The sequence below is a fragment of the Scyliorhinus canicula genome, chromosome 11, assembly GCF_902713615.1.
Source record: "Scyliorhinus canicula chromosome 11, sScyCan1.1, whole genome shotgun sequence".
Taxonomy (NCBI): Eukaryota; Metazoa; Chordata; class Chondrichthyes; order Carcharhiniformes; family Scyliorhinidae; genus Scyliorhinus; species Scyliorhinus canicula.
The window spans coordinates 98,090,436-98,117,655 of record NC_052156.1 but is presented as its reverse complement, the minus strand read 5'-3'; the positions used below and the strand labels follow the sequence as shown (position 1 = coordinate 98,117,655).

Sequence of the window (27,220 nt, the reverse complement as noted above, 5' to 3'; positions counted from 1 at the left end):
TAGAGGATTGGTTAATTAATAGAAAGCAAAGAGTGGGGATTAATGGGTGTTTCTCTGGTTGGCAATCAGTAGCTTGTGGTGTCCCTCAGGGATCCGTGTTGGGCCCACAATTGTTCACAACTTACATAGATGATTTGGAGTTGGGGACCAAGGGCAATGTGTCCAAGTTTAGAACATAGAACACTACAGCACAGTACGGGCCCTTCGGCCCTCGATGTTGCGCCGACCTGTGAAACCATCTGAAGCCTATCTGACCTACACTATTCCATTTTCATCCATATGTCTATCCAGTGACCACTTAAATGCCCTCAAAGTTGGCGAGTCTACTACTGTTGCAGGCAGGGCGTTCCACACCCCTACTACTCTCTGAGTAAAGAAACTGCCTCTGATATCTGTCCTATATCTATCACCCCTCAATTTAAAGCTATGTCCCCTCGTGTTGGTCATCACCATCCGAGGAAAAAGACTCTCACTGTCCACCCTATCCAACCCTCTGACTATCTTATATGTCTCTATTAAGTCACCTCTCAGCCTTCTCCTCTCTAACAAAAACAACCTCAATTCCCTGAGCCTTTCCTCGTAAGACCTTCCCTCCATACCAGGCAACATCCTAGTAAATCTCCTCTGAACCCTTTCCAAAGCTTCCACATCCTTCCTATAATGTGGTGACCAGAACTGCACGCAATACTCCAGGTGCGGCCGCACCAGAGTTATGTACAGCTGCAGCATGATTTTGTGGTTCCGAAACTCAATCCCCCTGCTTATAAAGGCTAGCACACCATATGCCTTCTTAACAGCCCTATTAACCTGGGTGGCAACTTTCAGGGATTTATGTATCTGGATGCCGAGATCTCTCTGTTCATCTACACTACCAAGAATCTTGCCATTAGCCCAGTACTCTGCATTCCTGTTACTCCTTCCAAAGTGAACCACCTCACACTTTTCCGCATTAAACTCCATCTGCCACCTCTCAGCCCAGCTCTGCAGCTTATCTATGTCCCTCTGTATCCTATAACATCCTTCAGCACTATCCACAACTCACCGACCTTCGTGTCATCTGCAAATTTACTAACCCATCCTTCTACACCCTCTTCCAGGTCATTTATAAAAATGACAAACAGCAGTGGCCCCAAAACAGATCCTTGCGGTACACCACTAGTAACTGAACTCCAGGATGAACATTTGCCATCAACCACCACCCTCTGTCTTCTTTCAGCTAGCCAATTACTGATCCAAACCACTAAATCACCTTCAATTCCATACTTCCTTATTTTCTGCAATAGCCTACCGTGGGGAACTTTATCAAACGCCTTACTGAAATCCATATACACCACATCAACAGCTTTACCCTGATCCAGCTGTTTGGTCACCTTCTCAAAAAACTCAATAAGGTTTGTGAGGCATGACCTACCCTTCACAAAACCGTGTTGACTATCGCTAATCAACTTGTTCTTTTCAAAATGATTATAAACCCTATCTCTTATAACCTTTTCCAACATTTTACCCACAACCGAAGTAAGGCTCACAGGTCTATAATTACCAGGGTTGTCTCTACTCCCCTTCTTGAACAAGGGGACAACATTTGCTATCCTCCAGTCTTCCGGCACTATTCCTGTCGACAAAGACGACATAAAGATCAAGGACAAAGGCTCTGCAATCTCCTCCCTGGCTTCCCAGAGAATCCTAGATAAATCCCATCTGGCCCAGGGGACTTATCTATTTTGACATTTTCCAAAATTGCTAACACCTCCTCCTTTTGAACCTCAATTCCATCTAACCTGGTCGACTGAACCTGAGTGTTCTCCTCGACAACATTGTCTTTCTCCAGTGTAAACACTGACGATAAATATCCATTTAATGCTTCCCCTATCTCCTCTGATTCCACACACAACTTTCCACTACTATCCTTGATTGGCCCTAATCTTACTCTAGTCATTCTTTTGTTCCTGATATACCTATAGAAAGCCTTAGGGTTTTCCTTGATCCTATCCGCCAATGACTTTTCGTGTCCTCTCCTCGCTCTTCTTAACTCTCCCTTTAGGTCCTTCCTGGCTAACTTGTAACTCTCAAGTGCCCTAACTGAGCCTTCATGTCTCATCCTAACATAAGCCTTCTTCTTCCTCTTGACAAGTGCTTCAACTTCCTTAGTAAACCACGGTTCCCTTGCTCGACAACTTCCTCCCTGCCCGACGGGTACATACTTATCAAGGACACGCAGTAGCTGTTCCTTGAAAAAGCTCCACATTTCGATTGTACCCATCCCCTGCAGTTTCTTTCCCCATCCTATACATCCTAAATCTTGCCGAATAGCATCATAATTGCCTTTCCCCCAGCTATAATTCTTGCCTTGCGGTATATACCTATCCCTGCCCATTGCTAAAGTAAACATAACCGAATTGTGATCACTATCACCAAAGTGCTCACCTACATCTAAATCTAACACCTGGCCGGGTTCATTACCCAGTACCAAATCCAATGTGGCCTCGCCCCTTATTGGCCTGTCTACATATTGTGTCAGAAAACCCTCCTGTACACACTGCACAAAAACTGACCCATCTATAGTACTCGAACTATAGTATTTCCAGTCAATATTTGGAAAGTTAAAGTCCCCCATAACAACTACCCTGTTACTCTCGCTCCTGTCGAGAATCATCGAGTTTGCAGATGACACTAAGATGAGTGGTAAAGCGAAAAGTGCAGAGGATACTGGAAGTCTGCAGAGGGATTTGGATAGGTTAAGTGAATGGGCTAGGGTCTGGCAGATGGAATACAATGTTGACAAATGTGAGGTTATCCATTTTGGTAGGAATAACAGCAAACAAGATTATTATTTAAATGATAAAATATTAAAGCATGCTGCTGTGCAGAGAGATCTGGGTGTGCTAGTGCATGAGTCGCACAAAGTTGGTTTACAGGTGCAACAGCTGATTAAGGCAAATGGAATTTTGTCCTTCATTGCTAGAGGGATGGAGTTTAAGACTAGGGAGGTTATGCTACAATTGTATAGGGTGTTAGTGAGGCCACACCTGGAGTATTGTGTTCAGTTTTGGTCTCCTTATTTGAGTACTGGCACTGGAGGGTGTGCAGAGGAGATTCACAAGGTTAATCCCAGGGCTGAAGGGGTGGATTACGAGGAGAGGTTGAGTAGACTGGGACTGTACTCATTGGAGTTTAGAAGGATGAGGGGGGATCTTATAGAAACATATAAAATTATGAAGGGAATAGATAGGATAGATGCGGGCAGGTTGTTTCCACTGGCGGGTGAAAGCAGAACTAGGGGGCATAGCCTCAAAATAAAGGGAAGTAGATTTAGGACTGAGTTTAGGAGGAACTTCTTCACCCAAAGGGTTGTGAATCTATGAAATTCCTTGCCCAGTGAAGCAGTAGAGGCTCCTTCATTAAATGTTTTTAAGATAAAGATAGATAGTTTTTTGAAGAATAAAGGGATTAAGGGTTATGGTGTTCAGGCCAGAAAGTTGAGCTGAGTCCATAAAAGATCAGCCATGATCTCATTGAATGGCGGAGCAGGGTCGAGGGGCCAGATGGCCTACTCCTGCTCCTAGTTCTTATGTTCTTATGATGTAGATAGGGGAATGTTCGCCTCTACGCTTCCTGAAATGTGTGCTGTTGATTAACTTGCACCATACTGATGTTACTTGGTTTGATAGTACTTCTCCAGGATTAAGGTGTGACTTTAACTCTAACCAACCATTGCTCACATTACCTGGCGGCTGTTTGAGTTTCCTCTGAAAGTCCTTCTTCTTTCACAAGCTCCTCAAAGTTAACAATATCCTCCAAGTCTGGAACAAATCTGAATCAGAATTGAGTCAGTGTAAGCTTGATGTTGGAGTCAGGTTTGAACAGTTGTAAACATTTTTATATTTCATACCTTATTGCATTACTACAGCAATGTAGTCCACCAGATCGAATCATCCGAACATAGCCCATTGCGTTTCCTAAAAGAAACAACATTTATTCGTAAAACAATACACATTCATCAAACCTACAAACATCAAATGCTCTCTTCAAGAATCACAGAATCATACAGTGCAGAAGAGGACCTTCGGCCCATTGGTCTGGACCAATGCATGAAAGACCTGATCAGCATAACCAATCCATTTGCCAGCACTGCCAATCCCATCTCCAGCTCCTCAGAAACTGCTTTAGGAAACTGGAGCCGGAGTTGGATGAACTTCGGATCATTCGGGAGGCAGAGGTGGTCACAGATAGTAGCTTCAGGGATGTAGTTACTCCGAAGAATCAAGATAGATGGGTGACGGTGAGAGGGGCTAGGAGGAAGCAGTCAGTGCAGGGAAACTCTGTGGTCGTTCCCCTCAGTAACAGGTATACCTCTTTGGATACTGTTGAGGGGGGCGACCGACCAGGGGGAAGCCCGGTGAACGGATCTCCAGCAGTGAGTCCGTCCCTGTGGCTCAGAAGGGAAGGAGGGAGAGTAGGAGAGCAATAGTTATTGGGGACTCGATAGTTAGAGGGACAGATAGACGGTTCTGTGGCAACGAAAGAGACTCATGGATGGTATGTTGCCTCCCGGGTACCAGGGTCCGTGACATCTCAGACCGTGTTTTCAGAATCCTTAAGCGGGTGGGGGAACAGTCACAAGTCGTGGTACACATCGGTACAAACGACTTAGGTAAGAGAAGGGACAGGGATTTAAAACAGGAACTTAGGGAGCTAGGCTGGAAGCTAAGAGCCAGAACAGGGTGAGAGTGCAGATAAACACGTGGCTGCAGGGGTGGTGTAGGAGGGAGGGTTTCAGTTACGTGAATAATTGGAGCACATTCTGGGGAAGGTGGGACCTGTACAGACATGATGGTTTAAACTAATTTGTCAGGGGGATGCGAAAATGAGCAGTAGTCCAGAAGCCAGTGTTGAGAGTAGTGAGGTACTGAGGAGGGTATCAAGGTTGCGGAAGTGTACCGGCAGACAGGAAGGTGGGTTGAAGTGTGTCTACTTCAAAGCAAGGAGCATCTGGAATAAGGATGGTGAACTTGGGAGCGCGGATTGGTACTTGGGACTACGATGTTGTGGCCATTACGGAGACATGGTTAGAACAGGGACAGGAATGGTTGTTGGAAGTTCCGGGGTATAGATGTTTCAGTAAGAGTAGGGAAGGTGGTAAAAGAGGTGGAGGAGTAGCATTGTTAATCAAGGACAGTTCAACGGCTGCAGAAAGGCAGTTCGAAGGGGATCTGCCTACTGAGGTAATATGGGCCGAAGTTAGAAATAGGAAAAGAGCGGTTACATTGTTAGGAGTTTTCTATAGGCCCCCAAATAGTAATAGAGATGTGGAGGAAGAAATTGTAAAACAGATTATGGATAGGTGTGGAGGTCTCAGGGTAGTTGTCATGGGTGACTTTAACTTTCCAAATACTGATTGGAACCTCGATAGGTCGAACAGTTCGGATGGGGCAATTTTTGTGGGGGGGGGGGGGGGGGGGGGGGGGGGAATTGGATTTGGTACTGGGTAACGAACCAGGCCAAGTGTTAGATTTGTTTGTGGGAGAGCACTTTGGAGATAGTGACCACAATTCGGTGTCTTTCACGATTGCAATGGAGAAGGATAGGGCCATACGGCAGGGCAAGGTTTCTAATTGGGGGAGGGGTAATTCTGATGCGATTAGGCAAGAATTAGGGAGCATAAGATTTAGGGCAGCACGGTAGCATGGTGGTTAGCATAAATGCTTCACAGCTCCAGGGTCCCAGGTTCGGTTCCCGGCTGGGTCACTGTCTGTGCGGAGTCTGCACGTCCTCCCCGTGTGTGCGTGGGTTTCCTCCGGGTGCTCTGGTTTCCTCCCACAGTCCAAAGATGTGCGGGTTAGGGGGATTGGCCATGCTAAATTGCCCGTAGTGTCCTAAAAAGTAAGGTTAGGGGGTTGTTGGGTTACGGGTATAGGGTGGATACATGGGTTTGAGTAGGGTGATCATTGCTCGGCACAACATCGAGGGCCGAAGGGCCTGTTCTGTGCTGTACTGTTCTATGTTCTAAGATGGGAACAGAAACTGTCAAGGAGAGGCACAAATGAAAAGTGGAGCTTGTTCAACAAATACCGCGTGCCCATGATAGGCATGTTCCTGTCAGGCAGGGAGGAAATGGCCATGTGAGGGAACCATAGTTCACAAAAGAGGTTGAATGTCTTGTCAAGAGGAAAAAGGAAGAGTATATAAGGTTGAGAAAACAAGGTTCAGTTGGGTCGCTTGAGGGTTACAAGTTACAAGGAATGAGCTAACAAAAAGGGCTTAGGAGAGCTAGGAGGGGGCATGTGAAGTCCTTGGCGGGTCGGATCAAGGAAAATCCCAAGGCCGTTTACTCTTATGTGAGAAATAAAAGAATGACCAGGGTGAGGGTAGTGCCGGTCAAGGACAGTAGTGGGAACTTGTGCATGGAGTCAGAAGAAATAGGAGGGGCATTGAGTGAATACTTTTCTTCAGTGTTCACAAAGGAGAGGGGCCATGTTTTTGAGGATGTGTGTGTGATACAGGCGGGTAGGCTGGAGGAGTTAGATATTCTGAGGAAGGATGTATTAGCAATTTTGAAAAACCTTAGGGTCGACAAGTTCCCTGGGCCAGATGGGATATATCCAAGGAATCTTTGGGAGGCAAGGGATGGGATTGCAGAGTCTTTGGCTTTGATCTTTGGGTCCTCACTGTCCACATGGATAGTGCCAGAGGACTGGAGAGTGGTGAATGTTGTTCCTCTGTTACAGAAAGGCAATAGGAATGACCCTGGTAATTATAGGGCGGTTAGTCTTACTTCGGTGGTCGGTAAGTTAATGGAAAAGGTCCTGAAGGATAGAATTTATGACCATTTGGAAAGATGCAGCTTAATCCGGGATAGTCAACACGGATTCGTGATGGGAAGTCTTGCCTCACAAATTTGACTAAATTCTTTGAGGAGGTAACTAAGTGTGTAGATGAAGGTAGAGCAGTTGATGTTGTATACATAGATTTTAGTAAGGCATTTGAGAAGGTTCCCCATGCTCGGCTCATGAAGAAAGTAAGGAGGTGTGGGATAGAGGGAAATTTGGCCAATTGGATAAGTAACTGGCTATCTCATAGGAGACAGAGGGGGGTGGTGGTGGATGGAAAATTTTCAGACTGGAGACATTATCAGCGGTGTACCACAGGGATCAGTGCTGGGTCCTCTGCTATTTGTGATTTTTATCAATGACTTGGAGGAGGGGGCTCAAGAGTGGATCAGTAAATTTGCTGATGACACCAAGATTGGTGGAGTAGTAGATGAGGTGGAGGGCTGTTTTAGGCTGCAAAGGGACATTGATAGGATGCAGAGCTGGGTCGAAAAATGGCAGATGGAGTTTAACCCTGATAAGTTCTAGGTGATTCATTTTGGTAGAAAAATTTTGAATGCGGATTACAGGGTCAACGGCAAGGTTACAAGGAATGTGGAGGAACAGAGAGATCTTGGGGTTCACGTCCACAGATCTCTGAAGGTTGCCACTCAAGTGGATAGAGCCGTGAAGAAGGCCTATAGTGTGTTAGCGTTTATTAACAGAGGGCTTGAGTTTCAGAGCCGCGGAGTTATGCTGCACCTGTACATGACCCTGGTGAGACCGCATTTGGAGTATTGGGTGCAGTTCTGGTCACCTCACTATAGGAAGGATGTGGAAGCATTGGAAAGGTGCAAAGGAGATTTACCAGGATGCTGCAGGATAGGTCTTATGAGGAAAGGTTGAGGGAGCTAGGGCTATTCTCTTTGGAGCGGAGGAGGATGAGAGGCAACTTAATAGAGGTTTATAAGATGATGAGGGGGATAGATAGAGTGGAAGTTCAGAGACTATTTCCTCGGGTGGCTGTAGCTGTTACAGGGAATGGGACGTTTCGGCGTGGCCAGTTCGGCGTGGCCCATTTGGCGTAGCTGATTCGACGGTGGAATTTTTCAGCGGAGGGACGTTTCGGCGTCAAATTAGGCGTTATAGTCGTTTTCTGCCAAATAGTCCAGTTCTAATTAGCTCTCTCTCACGTTCAAATGAGCTATTCTAATTGCCAAATTGTCCAATTATAAGCTTCAGTGCAGCTTCCTTCAGTGATTTCCTTCAGTGCAGCTTCTCTCACTCTCTCTCGTTCAAATGAGCTATTCTAGTCGTAATAGATCTAATTGCCAAATAGTCCAATTAGCTCTCATATGAGTCCAAATAGTCCAATTATAAGCTTCAGTGCAGCTTCCTTCAGTGATTTCCTTCAGTGCAGCTTAATATTTTTCAGTCGTCTAAACCCTTTTATTCCAAATGGAAGCAAATATTTTATCAAAATATGGAAGAAACAAAGTGATACACGATGGATACCCTTTTATTTTTGACGCAACGAGCAAAGGTGATCCTGAATTAAAGTTTTGGCGATGTGAACAGAAAGATCGATGTAAAGTGAGATTGCATATGAAGGATGGAACAGTTATTCGCCAGTTGAATGAACACACCCATGAAGCTTTTTCCATCTAGCCCAAAACATGCACAGACATCTTATTTCATGGAGTTTATCTAATCGCTATAACACTGATTCTGACTTTGCGTTATGGGCTAAAATGATTATAGCACTCGCCTTCGTTCCATTAGAAAAGATGGATGAATACATGGATACATTAGCAACAGTTCTTCCTGATGAACTAATAGTCTTATTCCATTGGTTTGAGGATACTTATATTCGACGACTGAATAGGCGTCGAAATGCAAGGATGACCCCTCTTTTCGCTCCCGAGATATGGAACCTTTATGAGCGAACTCTAAATAATGAAGATCGCACCAACAATAACGCCGAAGCTGCCAATCGACGTTTGCAATATGAGCTAGGAATGCATCATCCTTCAATCTGGAAATTTATTGATGCCTTACAGAAAGTTCAGAAAGGACGTGATGCATTTCTCGAAAAGTTGACAGCTGGATACCCGCCCCCCAAAAAGCTAAAAAAATATAGAGATAGAACATAGAACATAGAACAGTACAGCACAGAACAGGCCTTTCGGCCCTCAATGTTCTGCCGAGCCACTCAAACCCACGTATCCACCCTATACCCGTAACCCAACAACCCCCCCCCCCCCCAACCTTACTTTTATTAGGACACTACGGGCAATTTAGCATGGCCAATCCACCTAACCTGCACATCTTTGGACTGTGGGAGGAAACCGGAGCACCCGGAGGAAACCCACGCACACAGGGGGAGGACGTGCACACTCCACACAGACAGTGACCCAGCCGGGAATCGAACCTGGGACCCTGGAGCTGTGAAGCATTTATGCTAACCACCATGCTACCCTGCTGCCCATATGATGCTGATGAACGGATCAAAAAAGTCATATTGGAAGTTGAATCATTAGATCCTATTGAATTCCTGAGGGGTATTGCTCATAATTATGAAATGAAGAAATAATTTCTAAGATTAAATAGCTTTTTAATTAATTGTTTTTTTATAATACAGTATTTGCAAAATTTTAAAGACAGTTTAAATATTTTAAATATAGAGATGCTGATGAGGTCGAAATGTCCTGGAGCCTAAACGGCTGCGCCGAGTAGTCCAATTATTTCCCTGACGCCGAATCGGCCACGCCGAATCAGCTACGCCAAATGGGCTACGCCGAAACGTACCAAACCCGCTGTTACAAGGGGGCATAACTATAAGGTTCAGGGTGGAAGATATAGGAGGGATGTCCGAGATAGGTTCTTTACTCAGAGAGTGGATAAGGTGTGGAATGGACTGACTGCCGTGATAGTGGAGTCGGACAGTTGAGGAAAATTCAAGCGGTTATTGGATAGGCACATGGAGCACACCAGAATGACGGAGTGGGATAGCTTGATCTTGGTTTCGGACAATGCTTGGCACAACATCGAGGGCCAAAGGGCCTGTTCTGTGCTGTACTGTTCTATGCTTTGTAGTCACTTGGCCGAGAGCCTTAAATGTTATGACGTGTCAAGTTCTCATCCAATTACTTTTTAAAGGATGTGAGGCAAACAGCCTCTACCATTCCCCCAGGCAGTGCATTCCGGACCATCACCACCCTCTGGGTAAAAACATTTTTCCTCAAATAGAACATAGAACATAGAATGATATACCTTCGGCCCTCGATGTTGCACCGACATGGAAAAAAACTAAAGACCATCTAACCTACACTATGCCCTTATCATCCATATGCTTATCCAATAAACTTTTAAATGCCCTCAATGTTGGCGAGTTCACTACTGTTGCAGGTAGGGCATTCCACGGCCTCACCACTCTTTGCGTAAAAAACCCACCTCTAACCTCTGTCCTATATCTATTACCCCTCAATTTAAGGCTATGTCCCCTCGTGCTAGCCACCTCCATCCGCGGGAGAAGGCTCTCGCTGTCCACCCTATCTAACCCTCTGATCATTTTGTATGCCTCTTTTCAGTCACCTCTTAACCTTCTTCTCTCTAACGAAAACAACCTCAAGTCCATCAGCCTTTCCTCATAAGATTTTCCCTCCATACCAGGCAACATCCTGGTAAATTCTCCTCTGCACCCGTTCCAAAGCTTCCACGTCCTTCCTATAATGAGGCGACCAGAACTGTACGCAATACTCCAAATGCGGCCGTACTAGAGTTTTGTACAACTGCAACATGACCTCATGGCTCCGGAACTCAATCCCACTGCCAATAAAGGCCAACACACCATAGGCCTTCTTCACAACCCTATCAACCTGGGTGGCAACTTTCAGGGATCTATGTACATGGACACCGAGATCCCTCTGCTCATCCACACTACCAAGAATTTTACCATTAGCCAAATATTCCGCATTCCTGTTATTCTTTCCAAAGTAAATCACCTCACACTTACATAGAACATAGAACAGTACAGCACAGAACAGGCCCTTCGGCCCTCAATGTTGTGCCGAGCCATGATCACCCTACTCAAACCCACGTATCCACCCTATACCCGTAACCCAACAACCCCCCCTTAACCTTACTTTTATTAGGACACTACGGGCAATTTAGCATGGCCAATCCACCTAACCCGCACATCTTTGAACTGTGGGAGGAAACCGGAGCACCCGGAGGAAACCCACACAAACAGGGGGAGGACGTGCAGACTCCACACAGACAGTGACCCAGCCGGGAATTGAACCTGGGACGCTGGAGCTGTGAAGCATTTATGCTAACCACCATGCTACCCTGCTGCCCCTTCTCCACATTAAACTCCATTTGCCACCTCCCAGCCCAGCTCTGCAGCTTATCTATGTCCCTCTGTAACCTGCAACATCCTTCCGCACTGTCTACAACTCCACCGACTTTAGTGTAGTCTGCAAATTTACTCACCCATCCTTCTGCGCCCTCCTCTAGGTCATTTATAAAAATGACAAACAGCAACGGCCCCAGAACAGATCCTTGTGGTACGCCACTCGTAACTGAACTCCATTCTGAACATTTCCCATCAACTACCACTCTCTGTCTTCTTTCAACTAGCCAATTTCTGATCCACATCTCTAAATCACCCTCAATCCCCAGCCTCCGTATTTTCTGCAATAGCCGACCGTGGGGAACCTTATCAAACGCTTTACTGAAATCCATATACACCACATCAACTGCTCTACCCTTGTCTACCTGTTCAGTCACCTTCTCAAAGAACTCGATAAGGTTTGTGAGGCATGACCTACCCTTCACAAAACCATGCTGACTATCCCTAATCATATTATTCCTATCGAGATGATTATAAATCGTATCTTTTATAATCCTCTCCAAGACTTTACCCACCACAGACGTTAGGCTCACCGGCCTATAGTTACCGGGGTTATCTCTACTCCCCTTCTTAAACAAAGGGACCACATTTGCTATCCTCCAGTCCTCTGGCACTATTCCTGTAGCCAATGATGACCTAAAAATCAAAGCCAAAGGCTCAGCAATCTCTTCTCTGGCTTCCCAGAGAATCCTAGGATAAATCCCATCAGGCCCCGGGGACTTATCTATTTTCACCTTGTCCAGAATTGCCAACACTTCTTCCCTACGTACCTCAATGCCATCTATTCTAATAGCCTGGGTCTCAGCATTCTCCTCCACAATATTATCTTTTTCCTGAGTGAATACTGACGAAAAGTATTCATTTAGTATCTCGCTTATCTCCTCAGCCTCCACACACAACTTCCCATCACTGTCCTTGACTGGCCCTACTCTTACCCTAGTCATTCTTTTATTCCTGACATACCTATAGAAAGCTTTTGGGTTTTCCTTGATCCTACCTGCCAAAGACTTCTCATGTCCCCTCCTTGCTCGTCTTAGCTCTCTCTTTAGATCCTTCCTCGCTTCTTTGTAACTATCAAGCGCCCCAACTGAAACTTCACGCCTCATCTTCACATAGGCCTCCTTCTTCCTCTTAACAAGAGATTCCACTTCTTTGGTAAACCACGGTTCCCTCGCTCGACCCCTTCCTCCCTGCCTGACTGGTACGTACTTATCAAGAACATGCAATAGCTGCTCCTTGAACAAGCTCCATATATCCAGTGTGCCCAACCCTTGCAGCCTACTTCTCCAACCTTCACATCCTAAGTCATGTCTAATGGCATCATAATTGCCCTTCCCCCAGCTATAACTCTTGCCCTGCGGGGTATACTTATCCCTTTCCATCACTAATGTAAAGGTCACCGAATTGTGGTCACTGTTTCCAAAGTGCTCACCTACCTCCAGATCTAACACCTGGCCTGGTTCATTACCCAAAACCAAATCTAATGTGGCCTCGCCTCTTGTTGGCCTGTCAACATATTGTGTCAGGAAACCCTCCTGCACACATTGTACAAAGAACGACCCATCTAATGTACTCGAACTATATCTTTTCCAGTCAATATTTGGAAAGTTAAAGTCTCCCATAACAACTACCATGTTACTTTCGCTCTTTTCCAGAATCATCTTCGCAATCCTTTCCTCTACATCCCTCGAACTATTAGGTGGCCTATAGAAAACTCCCAACAAATCTCCCCTAAACCTCCTGTTCCTCACCTTGAACTTGTGTCCCCTCCTAACTGACCCTTCAACTAAGATGTCCCCTATCCACCCTGTCCATGCCCCTCATCATCTTATACACCTCGATCAGGTTACTCTTCAGTCGTCTCAGCTCGAGCGAAAACAACTCAAGTCTATCCAACCTGTCTTTGTAACTTAAACGTTCCATCCCAGGCAACATCTGGTGAATCCCTCTGCACCCCTGCTAGTGCAATCACATCCTTCCTATGTGATCAGAATTGCACACACTACTCCAGCTTTGGCCTCAGCTCCCACTTGACATCCCTACTTTTGTAATCTATGCCTTGATTGATAAAAGCAAGTGTCCCATATGTCTTTTTCACCACCCTATCAACCATGTTACTCTGGAGTCATTGGACGGAGGAGGAGGAGGGGCTGAGAGGAACTCATTGGGTTCTGGATATGGCTGATTTGGTGGTGGTGGTGATGGTTGGGGAACACGGGGAAAAGAGAGATGTTCACGATCCAGGCAAGAGGGCAGGAGAAGAGACTGGGAGAACTGCCACTTAGAATGGTAGGAAAGAGCTTTCGGTGTCTGGGAATCCAGGTGGCCCGGGAATGGGAGGCACCGCACAAGTTAAACGTATCCCGGCTTGTAGAAAAAATGAAAGGGGACTTTAAGAGATGGGGCGCTATCATTGGCGGGGAGGGTACAGACTGTGAGAATGACGAGCCTTCCCAGATTTCTGTGCGTCTTTCAGTGCCTCCCCATCTTCATCCCAAGGGCCGTTTTCAAGCGGGAGAATAAGGTTATTTCGGGCTTTGTGTGGGCGGGTAAACCACAGGGTGATGAAAGTGTAGGTGAAGCGCAGTCGGGGGGGGGGGGGGGGGGGGGGGGGGTTGGCGCTGCCGAACCTCTGCAGCTACTACTGGGCAGCTAAGATAGCCATGGTTACAAGTGGGTAGTGGGGGAGGGGTCGGAATGGGGGCGGATGGAGGCGGCGTCCTGTAAAGACACAAGTTTGGGAGTATTGATAACAGCACCTCTTCCGTTGTTACCAGCCCGACACTCCACAAGTCCGGTGGGTTTTTTTTTTCATTGAATTTACAGTGCAGGAGGCCATTCGGCCCATCGAGTCTGCACCGGCTCTTGGAAAGAGCACCCTACCCACGGTCAACACCTCCACCCTATCCCAATAACCCAGTAACCCCACCCAACACTAAGGGCAATTTTGGACATTAAGAGCAATTTATCATGGCCAATCCACCTAACCTGCACATCTTTGGACTGTGGGAGGAAACTGGAGCACCTGGAGGAAACCCATGCACACACGGGGAGAACGTGCAGACTCCGCACAGACAGTGACCCAAGCCAGGAATTGAACCTGGGACCCTGGAGCTGTGAAGCAATTGTGCTATCCACAATGCTACCGTGCTGCCCTGTGGCAGCTCTGAGAATCTAGGGGCAATGGAGGAGATATAAGAGAGTTGAGAGAGCATCGATTTGGACCCCGATTTATAATAATCATCGGTTTGTACCAGGTAGGCTGGATGGTGGGTTCTGGAGATGGCAAAAGGCAGGAATTAGAAGACTGGGGGATCTATTTAGAGACAGGAGCTTCCCCAGCTTGAAAGCCTTGGACGCTAAATTTGAATTGCCAGCAGGGAATGGGTTTAGGTATTTGCAGGTGCGAGACTTCTTGAGAAGGCAGGTTCCGGCCTTCCCGCTGCTGCCGCCACGGGGATACAGGACAGAGTAGTCTCCAGTACCTGGGTGGGAGAGGGGAAGGTATCAGATCTTTACCAGGAGCTTTCGGAGGCGGAGGAAACTCTGGTGGAGGAGCTTAAGGGCAAGTGGGAGGACGAGCCCGGAGGAGAGATAGAGGTGGGTCTGTGGGCGGATGCCCTAATACATCCTCATCATGTGCCAGGCTTAGCCTAACAAAATTTAAGATAGTCCACCGGGCACACATGACAGTGGCTAGGATGAGCAAGTTTTTCAGGGTAGAGGACAAGTGTGCGAGGTGCACGGGAAGCCAGCAAATCATGTCCACATGTTTTGGGCATGCCCGAAGCTTAGAGGGGCTGGCAAGGTTTCGCTAAGGCAATGCCCATGGTACTCAAAACACGGGTGGTGCCGAGTCCGGAGGTGGCAATCTGTGGAGTGTCGGAAGAGCCAGGAGCTCAGGGGGCGAAAGAGGCTGACGTCTTGGCCTTTGCCTCTCTGGTAGCCCGGAGACTGATCTTGGTAATGTGGAGGGACTCGAAGTCCCCGAGTGCAGAGACCTGGGTTAGTGACATGGCTGGGTTTCTCAGTCTTGAGAAAATAAAGTTCGCCTTAAGAGGGTCAATGGTTGGGTTCCCCCGGAGGTGGCAGCCATTCGTCGACTTTCTCAGGGAAAATTAAAATGTCAGCAGATGTAGTGTTCCAAAGGGGGAAGGGCCGGATTTTGTTTTATGGTTGTGTGTGAAGATTGGGGTGTGGGCGGAAATGTTTAATATACCATGTTTCTGTCATTGTTATTATTATAAAAACTTGCAAATACCCTGATAAAAATATAACAAAAGAGATTCCAGACTTGGTGAGTGGAGATTTTAACTCGGTGCTTGACTCTGTGGTGGACCGGTCATGTCCCAAGTCCCTGAAGGTATCTGGGATAGGGAAGGAGCTGTTGGGTTCATGAAGATGATGGGTGTGGACTCATGGCAATTTGGGCATCCGAGAGCGAGAGAGTGCTCTTTTTTATCCCCTCACACGGACATCAGGTGTACTCCCGTATCGATTTTTAAAATTATGGATAAGACGTTGGTGACGGGGGTTGTAGGATTGGAGCATTCGGCAATCGTTGTGTCGGATCATGCACCACACCTTTTAATCTGTCCGTGTCTACACTGAAGTCATCGTCATGGTCTAGGTGACCATGATCTTCCAAACCTTCCAGTCAAACTAACAGTGGATGATCTAATTATTGGAATTCTGGTTAAGGTTAGGCACTCTGGGGACAGCACGTGGTGCAGTGGTTAGCACTGCAGCCTACGGCGCTGAGGACCTGGGTTTGAATCCCGGCCCTGGGTCACTATCCACGTGGAGTTTGCACATTCTCCCAGTGACTGCTTGGGTTTAACCCCCACAATCCAAAGATGTGCAGGTCAGGTGGATTGGCCATGCTAAATTGCCCCTTAATTGGGGAAAAAATAATTCGGTACTCTAAATAAATTTTTAAAAAGATCAGGCACTCCAACCCGTCTGCATGGATAACATGTCTGAAGAACTCCATTTGCCTTTTTCTGAGCTACTGTAACTCCTTTTTCATCTTTCTCTTCACCCAAGCAATCTTTTGTGGCAGTTTTCCTCTTCTCATGCTTGTTCTTGGGAGGTTTTTAAGGGTTGTGCAGTGGCATGACGTACTGTGCCCATCGGCAGTTCACAGATGTTTCTAACTATTTGGTGTCATCGAGAAGAATTGTTTGTACATACCACATTTGACGAGGGGAAAGGGAAGCACGAGGTGGTCTCCCATTGCCAACTTCACATGTGGTTGGAGGTTACACAATTTCCTCATTCACCGAGAATCCTCTAGATAGCGATTGTTGTGTGCAGATAACAACTGCTCCATTTTCACAGCTGTTGAATTCGCCAGATTAATCTTTGGCCATCACTCATAACCTTGACAGGACCCTTAGAGGTACTACCAACTGGAGCTGGGACTTGCAAACGGGCAGAGTCGACCACAATCTGGAGGTCATTCAGATACCCCTGTTACTCCTTGAGTAACTAATTTCAAATGGGATTACGGTCAGAATATCACTCTCCACTTCAAACACTTAATATCTATTCCACTTAAAACTTTCAGCTTTCAAATTCAAAATGATCTCCATTTCCATGGATCAATTACAGAACACTGCTATCCTATTACCAGGCCATCCTTTTACCAGGCACCGTACAGACCCATGTCTATCCATACAAAGACTACTGTCATCCTTTTACCAGGCCCCATACAGGTGAAAATCTATCATAGATTTCATAGAATTTACAGTGCAGAGGAGGCCATTCGGCCCATCGAGTCTGCACCGGCTCTTGGAGAGAGCACCCTACCCAAGGTCAACACCTCCACCCTATTCCCATAACCCAGTAACCCCACCCAACACTAAGGGCAATTTTGGACACTAAGGGAAATTTATCATGGCCAATCCACCTAACCTGCACATCTTTGGACTGTGGGAGGAAACCGGAGCACCCAGAGGAAACCCACGCACACATGGGGAGAACATGCAGACTCCGCACAGACAGTGACCCAGCCCGGAATCGAACCTTGGACCCTGGAGCTGTGAGGCATTTGTGCTATCCACAATGCTGCCGTGCTGCCACGGCTATCCTTACAGACCACTGCATCCCTTAAGGAGGCCTGATACAGACCCTAATCTATCCTTACAGATCACTACCATGCTGTTACCAGGCCCGGTACAGGCACGAATCTATCCTTACAGATGTGATGAATGTAGGAATTTCAGATATATTGTATGTGTTTGGTGCGCTAAGAGTCAAAAGCCCTTGGTATGTGCATGACTGCTGCAGTTATCTTTTTTAAAAGTCCTGGTTTAAAAGATAGACTTCATATAAAAAGGGAGAATTAAAGTATCGTAAGTTTGCGCTAATAGAATTTTGTTTATATGAATGGTTCCCTGGAGACTAGATAATTAGAGATAATGGGCTAGATTCTCCGTACCCCGACTGCAAAATCACGATCAGGCGGAAAATGTATTCCAACGCCAGAATAGGGGCCATGTTGTACAGCGCGACCGGTGCAAGTCATCAGCCGTGCGCATGCGCGGCCCAGGACACGGCCATTCTCAGACCATTTCCGGTGCGGTCCGCGGGAGTTTCACTCGGCGTCGGTGCTAGCCCCTCACCAGTACTGGAATCGGTGAGGGTTTTGCGCTGATTTTTAGGTCATGAAAGCTCACACATCCTCCGCTTGCGTCAACACTTAGTCTCCCAAACAGAAGATCCAGCCCACTGTGTTTATGCCCGAGTAGGATGATGTAGTTAATGGGAGGAGTCGGGGCTGAAGCAGTCAGGTGTAAAGAACAAAGAACAAAGAAAATTACAGCACAGGAACAGGCCCTTCGGCCCTCCCAGCCTGCGCCGATCCAGATCCTTTATCTAAACCTGTCTCCTATTTTCCAAGGTCTACTTCCCTCTGTTCCCCGCCCATTCATATATCTGACTAGATGCATCTTAAATGATGCTATCGTGCCCACCTCTACCGCCTTCGCTGGCAAAGTGTTCCAGGCACCCACCACCCTCTGCGTAAAAAACTTTCCAAGCACATCTCCCTTAAACTTTCCCCCTCTCACCTTGAAATCGTAAACCCTTGTAATTGACACCCCCACTCTTGGAAAAAGCTTGTTGCTATCAACCCTATCCATACCCCTCATAATTTTGTAGACTTCAATCAGGTCCCCCCTCAACCTCCGTCTTTCCAACGAAAACAATCCTAATCTACTCAACCTTTCTTCTTAGCTAGCACCCTCCATACCAGGCAACATTCTGGTGAACCGCCTCTGCACCCTCTCTAAAGCATCCACATCCTTCTGGTAATGTGGCGACCAGAACTGCACGTAGTATTCCAAATGTAAGGGCAGCACGGTGGCCTAGTGGTTAGCACAACTGCCTCACGGCGCTGAGATCCCAGGTTCGATCCCGGCTCTGGGTCACTGTCCGTGTGGAGTTTGCACATTCTCCCCGTGTCTGCGTGGGTTTCGCCCCCACAACCCAAAAATGTGCAGAGTAGGTGGATTGGCCACGCTAAATTGCCCCTTAATTGGAAAAAATAATTGGGTAATCTAAATTTTAAAAAAAATATTCCAAATGTGGCCTAACCAAAGTCTTATACAACTGTAACATGACCTGCCGACTCTTGTTCTCAATACCCCGTCCGATGAAGGCAAGCATGGTGTATGCCTTCTTGACCACTCTATCAAGCTGCGTTGCCACCTTCAGGGTACAATGGACCTGAACTCCCAGATCTCTCTGTACATCAATTTTCCCCAGGATCTTTCCATTGACCATATAGTCCGCTCTTGAATTGGATCTTCCAAAATGTATCACCTCGCATTTGCCTGGATTGAACTCCATCTGCCATTTTTCTGCCCAACTCTCCAATCTATCTATATTTTGCTGTATTCTCTGAGTCCTCCTCGCTATCTGCAACTCCACCAATCTTAGTATCATCTGCAAACTTGCTAATCAGACCACCTATACCTTCCTTCAGATCATTTATGTATATCACAAACAACAGTGGTCCGAGCACGGATCCCTGTGGAACATAGTCACCCGTCTCCATTTTGAGACACTCCCTTCCACCACTACTCTCTGTCTCCTGTTGCCCAGCCAGTTCTTTATCCATCTAGCTAGTACACCCTGAACCCCATACGACTTCACTTTTTCCATCAACCTGCCATGGGAAACTTTATCAAACACCTTACAAAGGCAATGTATATGACATCTACAGCCCTTCCCTCATCAATTAACTGTCACTTCCTCAAAGAATTCTATTGGGTTTGTAAGACATGACCTTCCCTGCACAAAACCATGCTGCCTATCACTGATAAGTCTATTTTCTTCCAAATGTGAATAGATCCTATCCCTCAGCATCTTCTCCAACAGTTTGCCTACCACTGACGTCAAGCTCACAGGTCTATAATTCCCTGGATTATCCCTGCTACCCTTCTTAAACAAAGGGATAACATTAGCAATTATCCAGTCCTCCGGGACCTCACCTGTGCTCAAGGATGCTGCAAAGATATCTGTTAAAGCCCCAGCTTTTTCGACCCTCGCTTCCCTCAGTAACCTGGGATAGATCCCATCCGGTCCTGGGGACCTGTCCACCTTAATGTCTTTTAGAATACCTAAAACTTCCCCCTTCCGTTTGACGACTTGACCTCAAATATTTAAACATCCATCCCTAGCCTCAACATCCGTCATGTCCCTCTCCTTGGTGAATACCGATGCAAAGTACTCATTTAGAATATCAACCATTTCCTCTGACTCCACGCATAAATTCCCTCTTTTGTCTTTGAGTGGGCCAATCCTTTCTCTAGTTACCCTCTTGCTCCTTATACAGTAGTCCCCCTTTATAACGCGGGTGTTGGGGTCCAAGACAGCCACCCGCGTTGTATCCGAGCCGCGGATATCCATGATGGGGGTTTTAAATTTATTTTAAAATCTATGCTAGCGCTTCCCATTGTGAGTCTACGGGGGTCTGACCTCTCCCCCCGCCCCCCGTAGACTCTCAATGGGAAGCGCTAGCATAGATTTTTAAATAAATTTAAAACCCCCATCGTGGATCCAATTAAAACAGTGTCAATTTCAGCGGCCGGCTCACTTTGATCCGGAGAGGGAAGCTGCTCTCACTGAAACAATCAGCCGGCCGCTGAAATTGACACTGCCGGCTGCTCTCTCCCTCCAATCCAACTTTTAAGTTTTAGAACATAGAACATAGAACAGTACAGCACAGAACAGGCCCTTCGGCCCTCAATGTTGTGCCGAGCCATGATCACCCCACTCAAACCCACATATCCGCCCTATACCCATAACCCAACAACCCCCCCCCCCCCCCCCCCCCCCTAACCTTACTAATTAGGACACTACGGGCAATTTAGCATGGCCAATCCACCTAACCCGCACATCTTTGGACTGTGGGAGGAAACCGGAGCACCCGGAGGAAACCCACGCACACAGGGGGAGGACGTGCAGACTCCACACAGACAGTGACCCAGCCGGGAATCGAACCTGGGACCCTGGAGCTGTGAAGCATTTATGCTAACCACCATGCTACCCTGCTGCCCCAGATTTTTCTGATTAATGTTTCTGATTGGAGGGAGAGAGCAGCGGGCAGTGTCAATTTCAGCGGACGGCTCACTTTGATCCAGAGAGGGAAGCTGCTCTCTCACTGAAGCAATCAGCCGGCCGCTGAAATTGACACTGCCCGCTGCTCTCTCCCTCCAATCAGAAACATTAAAACTTAAAAGTTGGATTGGAGGGAGAGAGCAGTGGGCAGTGTCAATTTCAGCGGCCGGCTGATTGCTTCAGTGAGAGCAGCTTCCCTCTCCGGATCAAAGTGAGCCGGCCGCTGAAATTGACACAACTGACAGTTGGGGTCCATAAGCCCCCCCCGCGGTATATCGCGAACCGCGGTATTGCGGAGCGCGGTATAACGGGGGACCACTGTATACGAATAAAAGGCTTTGGGATTTTCCTTAACCCTGTTAGCCAAAGATATTTCATGACCCCTTTAGCCCTCTTTAATGCGCGTTTGAGATTCGTCCTACTTTCCCAATATTCCTCCAAAGCTTCATCAGCTTTTAGTTGCCTCGATCTTATGTATGCTTCCTTTTTCATCTTCGCTAGTCTCACAATTCCACCCGTCATCCATGGTTCCCTAATCTTGCCATTTCTATCCCTCATTTTCACAGGGACATGTCTGTCCTGCACTCTAATCAATCTTTCCTTGAAAGACTCCCACATTTCAAATGCGGATTTACCCTTAAACTGCTCCCAGTCCACATTCCCTAGCTCCTGCCGAATTTTGTTACATTCGGCCTTTTCCCAATTTAGCACTCTTCCTTTAGGACCACTCTCGTCTTTGTCCATGAGTATTCTAAAACCTAAAGTGTTGAGTTTTAATTCAGTTAAACATAGGGCAGCACGGTAGCACAGTGGTTAGGTGGATTGGTCATGCTAAATTGCCCTTAGTGTCCAAAATTGCCCTTAGTGTTGGGTCAGGTTACTGGGTTATGGGGATAGGGTGGAGGTGTGGGCCTGGGTAGGGTCCTCTTTCAAAGAGCCGGTGCAGACTTGATGGGCCAAATGGCCTCCTTCTGTACTGTAAATTCTATGATTCTATGATTTCACTGTGAACAGACCAGTCGCTTTTCTCAAAACAGTTTAGTTAAAAATATTTTGCCTGTGAACATAACGGTAGTTTCTGAAAAGGCTGCCAGGTTTTTAAAAATAAATTCAGAGTACCCAATTAATTTTTTTGCAATTAAGGGGCAATTTAGCGTGGCCAATCCACCAAACCTGCACATCGTTGGGTGTGGGGGCGAAACCCGCACAAACACGGCAAGAATGTGCAAACTCCACAAGGCACACGGACAGTGACCCAAAGCCGAGATCGAACCTGGGACCTCGGCACAGTGAGGCAATAGTGCTAAACACTGCACCACAGTGCTGCCCTAGGCTGCCAAGTTAAACAGTGGGTGACACAGACAAGAATTTGCAGCTTGTTCCTGAAGGATCGCTCTTTTTCAAAGTGATTTATCCAAGACATCTCTTTACAGCAAGTAATTATTGCGTTGGCTAACTGTATTTAAAAGTGGACTTTGACCGGAGATGGTTTTTTGCTTCAGTGGAGTTAAAAGATAACAGTTAGAAGTTAGCGTTTCACGTTCCAGGGCACCACGGTAGCACAGTAGTTAGCACTGTTGCTTCACAGCCCCACGGACCCGGGTTCGATTCCCGGCTTGGGTCATTGTCTGTGCGGAGTCTGCACGTTCTTCCCATGTCTGTGTGGGTTTGCTCCGGGTTCCTCCCACAAGTCCCAAAAGACATGCTGTTAGGTGAATTGGACATTCTCAGTTCTCCCTCAGTGTACCCAAACAGGTGCCGATTTTCACTATATATCATATCCCTATTTGTCCGTGGAATCACTCCTGGAGCAAAGTATCCTTTTCTCACAGTATTACAAATTAAATAAAATATTGGAATTTCTGTCCGATATCCTAGCAACTGTGGGGGTCTTGCCCGAGATCGTAAGACGCCATCTCTATTAAAAGGCCCTGAACAGACATAAATCTATCCTTAACAGACCACTGCTAACTTTTGCCAAGTCCGTAGGGACCCTAACTCATCCTTACATCAGAAGAGCATCTTTTAAAAATTACAGCAAATTACAATCTGTATCTCGAAACAAAAGAGGAATGTGGCAATAGCATTACTTTACATGCATTGAAAAAATTATTTCAGTTACTTACCTATCTGGCTAATGAGCTGCCTGAACTGGTCAAGGTAACTCTGTCCCTCTGGAGTTAGCCCAAGTTTTCTGATGCCTCGATTAAACTTGTCTGCACGGTCAAAAGGATACTGTGAACAAGAGTAAGTTGGTTCATTGAAACGCAAAGTGTTTTGGCACAGGAGGAAGTGCTGTGGCTCATCATGTTAATAAGGGCAGCACGGTAGCATTGTGGATAGCACAATCGCTTCACAGCTCCAGGGTCCCAGGTTCGATTCCGGCTTGGGTCACTGTCTGTGCGGAGTCTGCACGTACTCCCCGTGTGTGCGTGGGTTTCCTCCAGGTGCTCCAGTTTCCTCCCACAGTCCAAAGATGTGCAGGTTAGGTGGATTGGCCATGATAAATTGCTCTTAATGTCCAAAATTGCCCTTAGTGTTGGGTGGGGTTACTGGGTTATGGAGATAGGGTGGAGGTGTTGACCTTGGATAGGGTGCTCTTTCCAAGAGCCGGTGCAGACTCGATGGGCCAAATGGCCTCCTTCTGCACTGTAAATTCTATGGGCGAGATTCTCCGCACTCCCGACGGTGCGGAGAATAGCGTGGCTCGTAAAATTTTACGGCCACGCTGTTCCGACGCCCTCCCGCTATTCCCCCCCCCCCCCCCCCCCCCCCCCCCCCCACGCCCGACTCCCGATACGAATCGCTGCCGCCGTTTTTTTACGGCCGGCAGCGATTCTCAGCTGATCGATGGGCCGAGTTCCCAGCCCTTTACGGCTGCTTTTACGAACGGCAAACACACCTGGTCTGGCCGTTCGTAAAAACGGCCGTAAACTCTCGCTTTTTATAACCATGGCACTGATTGGCACGGCAGTACCACGGCCGTGCCAAGGGTGCCATGAGCCCGCGATCGGTGGGCACCGATCGCGGGCAGCGGGCCCGATGCCCGCGCACTATTTGTCCTTCCGCCGCCCCGCAGTATCCATTTGCGGGGCGGCTGAGGGGCATCCCGGCCCGCGCATGCGCGGGTTTCGCGCAAATACGCGATGACGTCATCCGCGTATGCGCGGGTTGGAGTCTTCCAGTCCGCGCATGCGCGGCTGACGTCATATGACGCGTCAGCCGGCGCTAACTCTGGCAAGCGGGCTTAACGAAATTCGTTAAGCCCGCGATGCCGGAGTTTACGGCGTCGGGATGCTAGCCCCGACCGGGGACCAGAATCGGTTCCCGGTCGGGAAGGGGGGGGGGCTGGCGTCAAACGCGCCCGGATTTGACGCCAGCCGTACGATTTCTCCCCATATGGGAGAATCTCGCCCTATGTCCTTGCCAGCTGAAAAAGGCCTATCCTAGCTAATTCCACATTCCAGCTTTTGGTCTGCAGCCCTGTAGGTCACCAAGTATTTTTTTATATTGCAATGAGGGTTTTTTGCCTCTGCCGCTGTTTCAGACAGTGAGCACAGATACCCACCACCCTCTAGGTCAAAAAAATTCTCAACTCCCCTCTAATCCTTTCACCAATTATTTGAAATTATATGACCAGACTATGACTGAATCAAGTAGCAAAGCCAACAATGTAGTGAACAACTCACTTCGTAATTACATGGTATTTTTCAGGGTTTTTTAAAAAACAGATTTCAGGGATCATATCCCACAACTCCATTTTTCTACGAAGGCTGTAAATTGGCGTGCTGTGGTCAGACTACTATGTTAATTTTTGCTCTACATTTCTCCACTTCCCACTTATTCTTCCTCCCATAGGCGAGAGACTGCTGCTTTTAATGGATCAGTAAGTACAAATGTTGGTACATTTTACATTTGGATCCCCAACCTGCCTTTCAGCTGACACCTAACCTGATCACCTGGAATGTACTGCTGAAACACATTGCACCTTCAAGGATATTAAACACAAAATTAACTGAATTTCAATACTTCAGAAAGACTACTGATACCTTTTGATCATTTTGGTCCTTTGTCTCCTTAAAGGATCGAATATCTTTGATGAGACGAGATTTGATGTGTTCATCATACATGAACTGGCTGAAAATATAAAACTTTTTCCTCAGAAATTGGTATGTGAAATTCACCTGAAACAAAAATTGGAAGGACAATTTTGAGTGATCAATGTATGAAAGCGTTAAATGTCAAATTACTCATATACAATGAGACACTTCAGCGAAGCACTCGGATACCAACAGCATGCACAGAAATAATTCTCTCTGGATCTGTTGTTGTCTGTGGCAGATGGACCACTCCATCCTGGCTGGTGCATACAAATCACCACTAGCCATTTCACAGACCCAGACCCCATCCCCAACACACAGAGGCCCCCAACACACAGAGGCCCCCCACCCCCACCCCACACAGACACACACCGACACAAAAAGGTGAAGGTGGAAAAAGGTCCCAGGCTTCATACCAGGCATTCAGAACTCAGATAAGCCCTGGGAGTCATTAATAGTTTGGCGTAGCCATGACAGTAGAGTTCAGAGCAACCCAGTGACAGCAGCAGCTCCGTGAAGCTAGCGGTCTGTGAAATAGCTAGAATTGTAATTGCAGGTGGGAGTGCAGCTTTGTGATTCTCGTGGAACACAGTCTCAGGAGCAGATTGAAACATCGGGGGAGGGGGGTGAACAGTCATTGAGGCAGTCTGTCACAAGAGGCTTTTGAGGGAATTCACACGAGAGATCATCAAAAGCAGCGAGTTGAAATCCTCACTAGGGGGACAGTGTTATCAAGATTTCGAGAATCTCAATGGTCACTGACATTCCCTGGGATTTGTCTTGGTCACATCTGCCATTTAACATGCACTAAAAGTAAAGTCACCATAATCCCAGATGACCATGGGCTGCTTTTCCCTTTGAGGGGGAGAGAGGTTTGCTGGTAATTTAACCTGAGGGTCATCACACCTCAAGCGAGGAGCAAGGTTGAGAAGGCGGGGTCTTCATGAATAACCTCAGCCAGTACGAGAACCCACGCTGTTGGTCGCATCCTGCATCACAAACCAGTTGTCCAGCCCAGTGTGCACTATGATGTGTTTGGCCACAGTTTGCATGTTAATTCATATTTACCAGAATGTTAGAGTACAAGATAGATAGTTGATAAATTAAATACAAGGTCAATACAAGATAAATTGATTTGTTTGTTTAAAGTCGTGGAATCTTGGGCTTTATTCTCAAAGAACAAAGAAAATTACAGCACAGGAACAGGCCCTTCGGCCCTCCCAGCTTGCGCCGATCCAGATCCTTTATCTAAACCTGTTGCCTATTTTCCAAGGGTCTACTTCCCTCTGTTCCTCGCCCGTTCATATATCTGTCTAGATGCATCTTAAATGATGCCATCATGCCTGCATCTACCACCTCCACTGGCAATGCGTTCCAGGCACCCACCACCCTCTGCGTAAAATACTTCCCACGCACATCTCCCTTAAACTTTCCCCCTCTCACCTTGAAATCGTGACCCCTTGTAAGGGTTTCAAACTTTGTCTACTTTCCACAAAAACAATACTGGCTCCTAACCAGATTGTAACAGTCAATGGTTGAGGGAGTGGGTGCTGCACTCATCCAGCCAGTGGAGAATATTTCATCACACTCCTGACTTGTGCTTTGTAGGTGTTCGACTGGCTTTGGAGAGTCAGGAGGATGTTTCCCGGCACAGGACTCGCAGCCTGATCTGCTCTTGTAGCCCAGTATTTATATGGCTGGTCCAGTTCAGTTTCTGGCGAACAGTAAACCCCAGGTTTATTGTTGCTAGTGGGGGGGTTCAGTGATGCTAATGCAATAGAATGTCAAGGGGTAGTGGTCAGATTCTCTTCTGCCAGAGATTGCGTGGCACTTGTGTGGCATTAATGCTACTTGTCAGCTGAATTGTGGATATTGTCTAGGTCTTGGTGTATTTGGACATGGACTGCTTCAGTATCGGATGGGTTGCAAATGATGCTGAACATTGGAGTATAGAACATAGAACATTACAGTGCAGTACAGGCCCTTCGGCCCTCGATGTTGTGCCGACCTGTGAAATGAGAATGGGATCAAAGGCTATGGGGAGAAAGCAGGACTAGGCTATTGAGTTGGATCATCAGCCATGATTGTGATGAATGGCAGAGCAGGCTCGAAAGGCCAAAAAGCCTCCTCCTGCTCCTATCTTAGATAACATAGAACATTACAGTGCAGTACAGGCCCTTCGGCCCATGATGTTGCACCGTCCTGTGATACCCTTCTAAAGTCCCTCTACACTATTCCCTTATCGTCCATATGCCTATCCAATGACCATTTGA

The 27,220-nt window shown here is 47.1% G+C and overlaps 1 protein-coding gene across 4 annotated transcripts in view; it reads right to left on the bottom strand.

Moving 5' to 3' along the window:
• washc4 (WASH complex subunit 4) overlaps positions 1-27,220 on the bottom strand; it is a 180,805-nt gene that overhangs the window by 31,959 nt on the left and 121,626 nt on the right. For all 4 annotated transcript variants that reach the window (XM_038810878.1, XM_038810879.1, XM_038810877.1 and 1 more), the window contains 4 exons: positions 24,897-25,031; positions 22,974-23,082; positions 3,890-3,956; positions 3,725-3,811 (listed from right to left, as the gene is read on the bottom strand). In XM_038810878.1, coding sequence (XP_038666806.1) covers positions 3,725-3,811; positions 3,890-3,956; positions 22,974-23,082; positions 24,897-25,031 — 398 coding nt within the window. The remainder of the gene's footprint in view (positions 1-3,724; positions 3,812-3,889; positions 3,957-22,973; positions 23,083-24,896; positions 25,032-27,220) is intronic.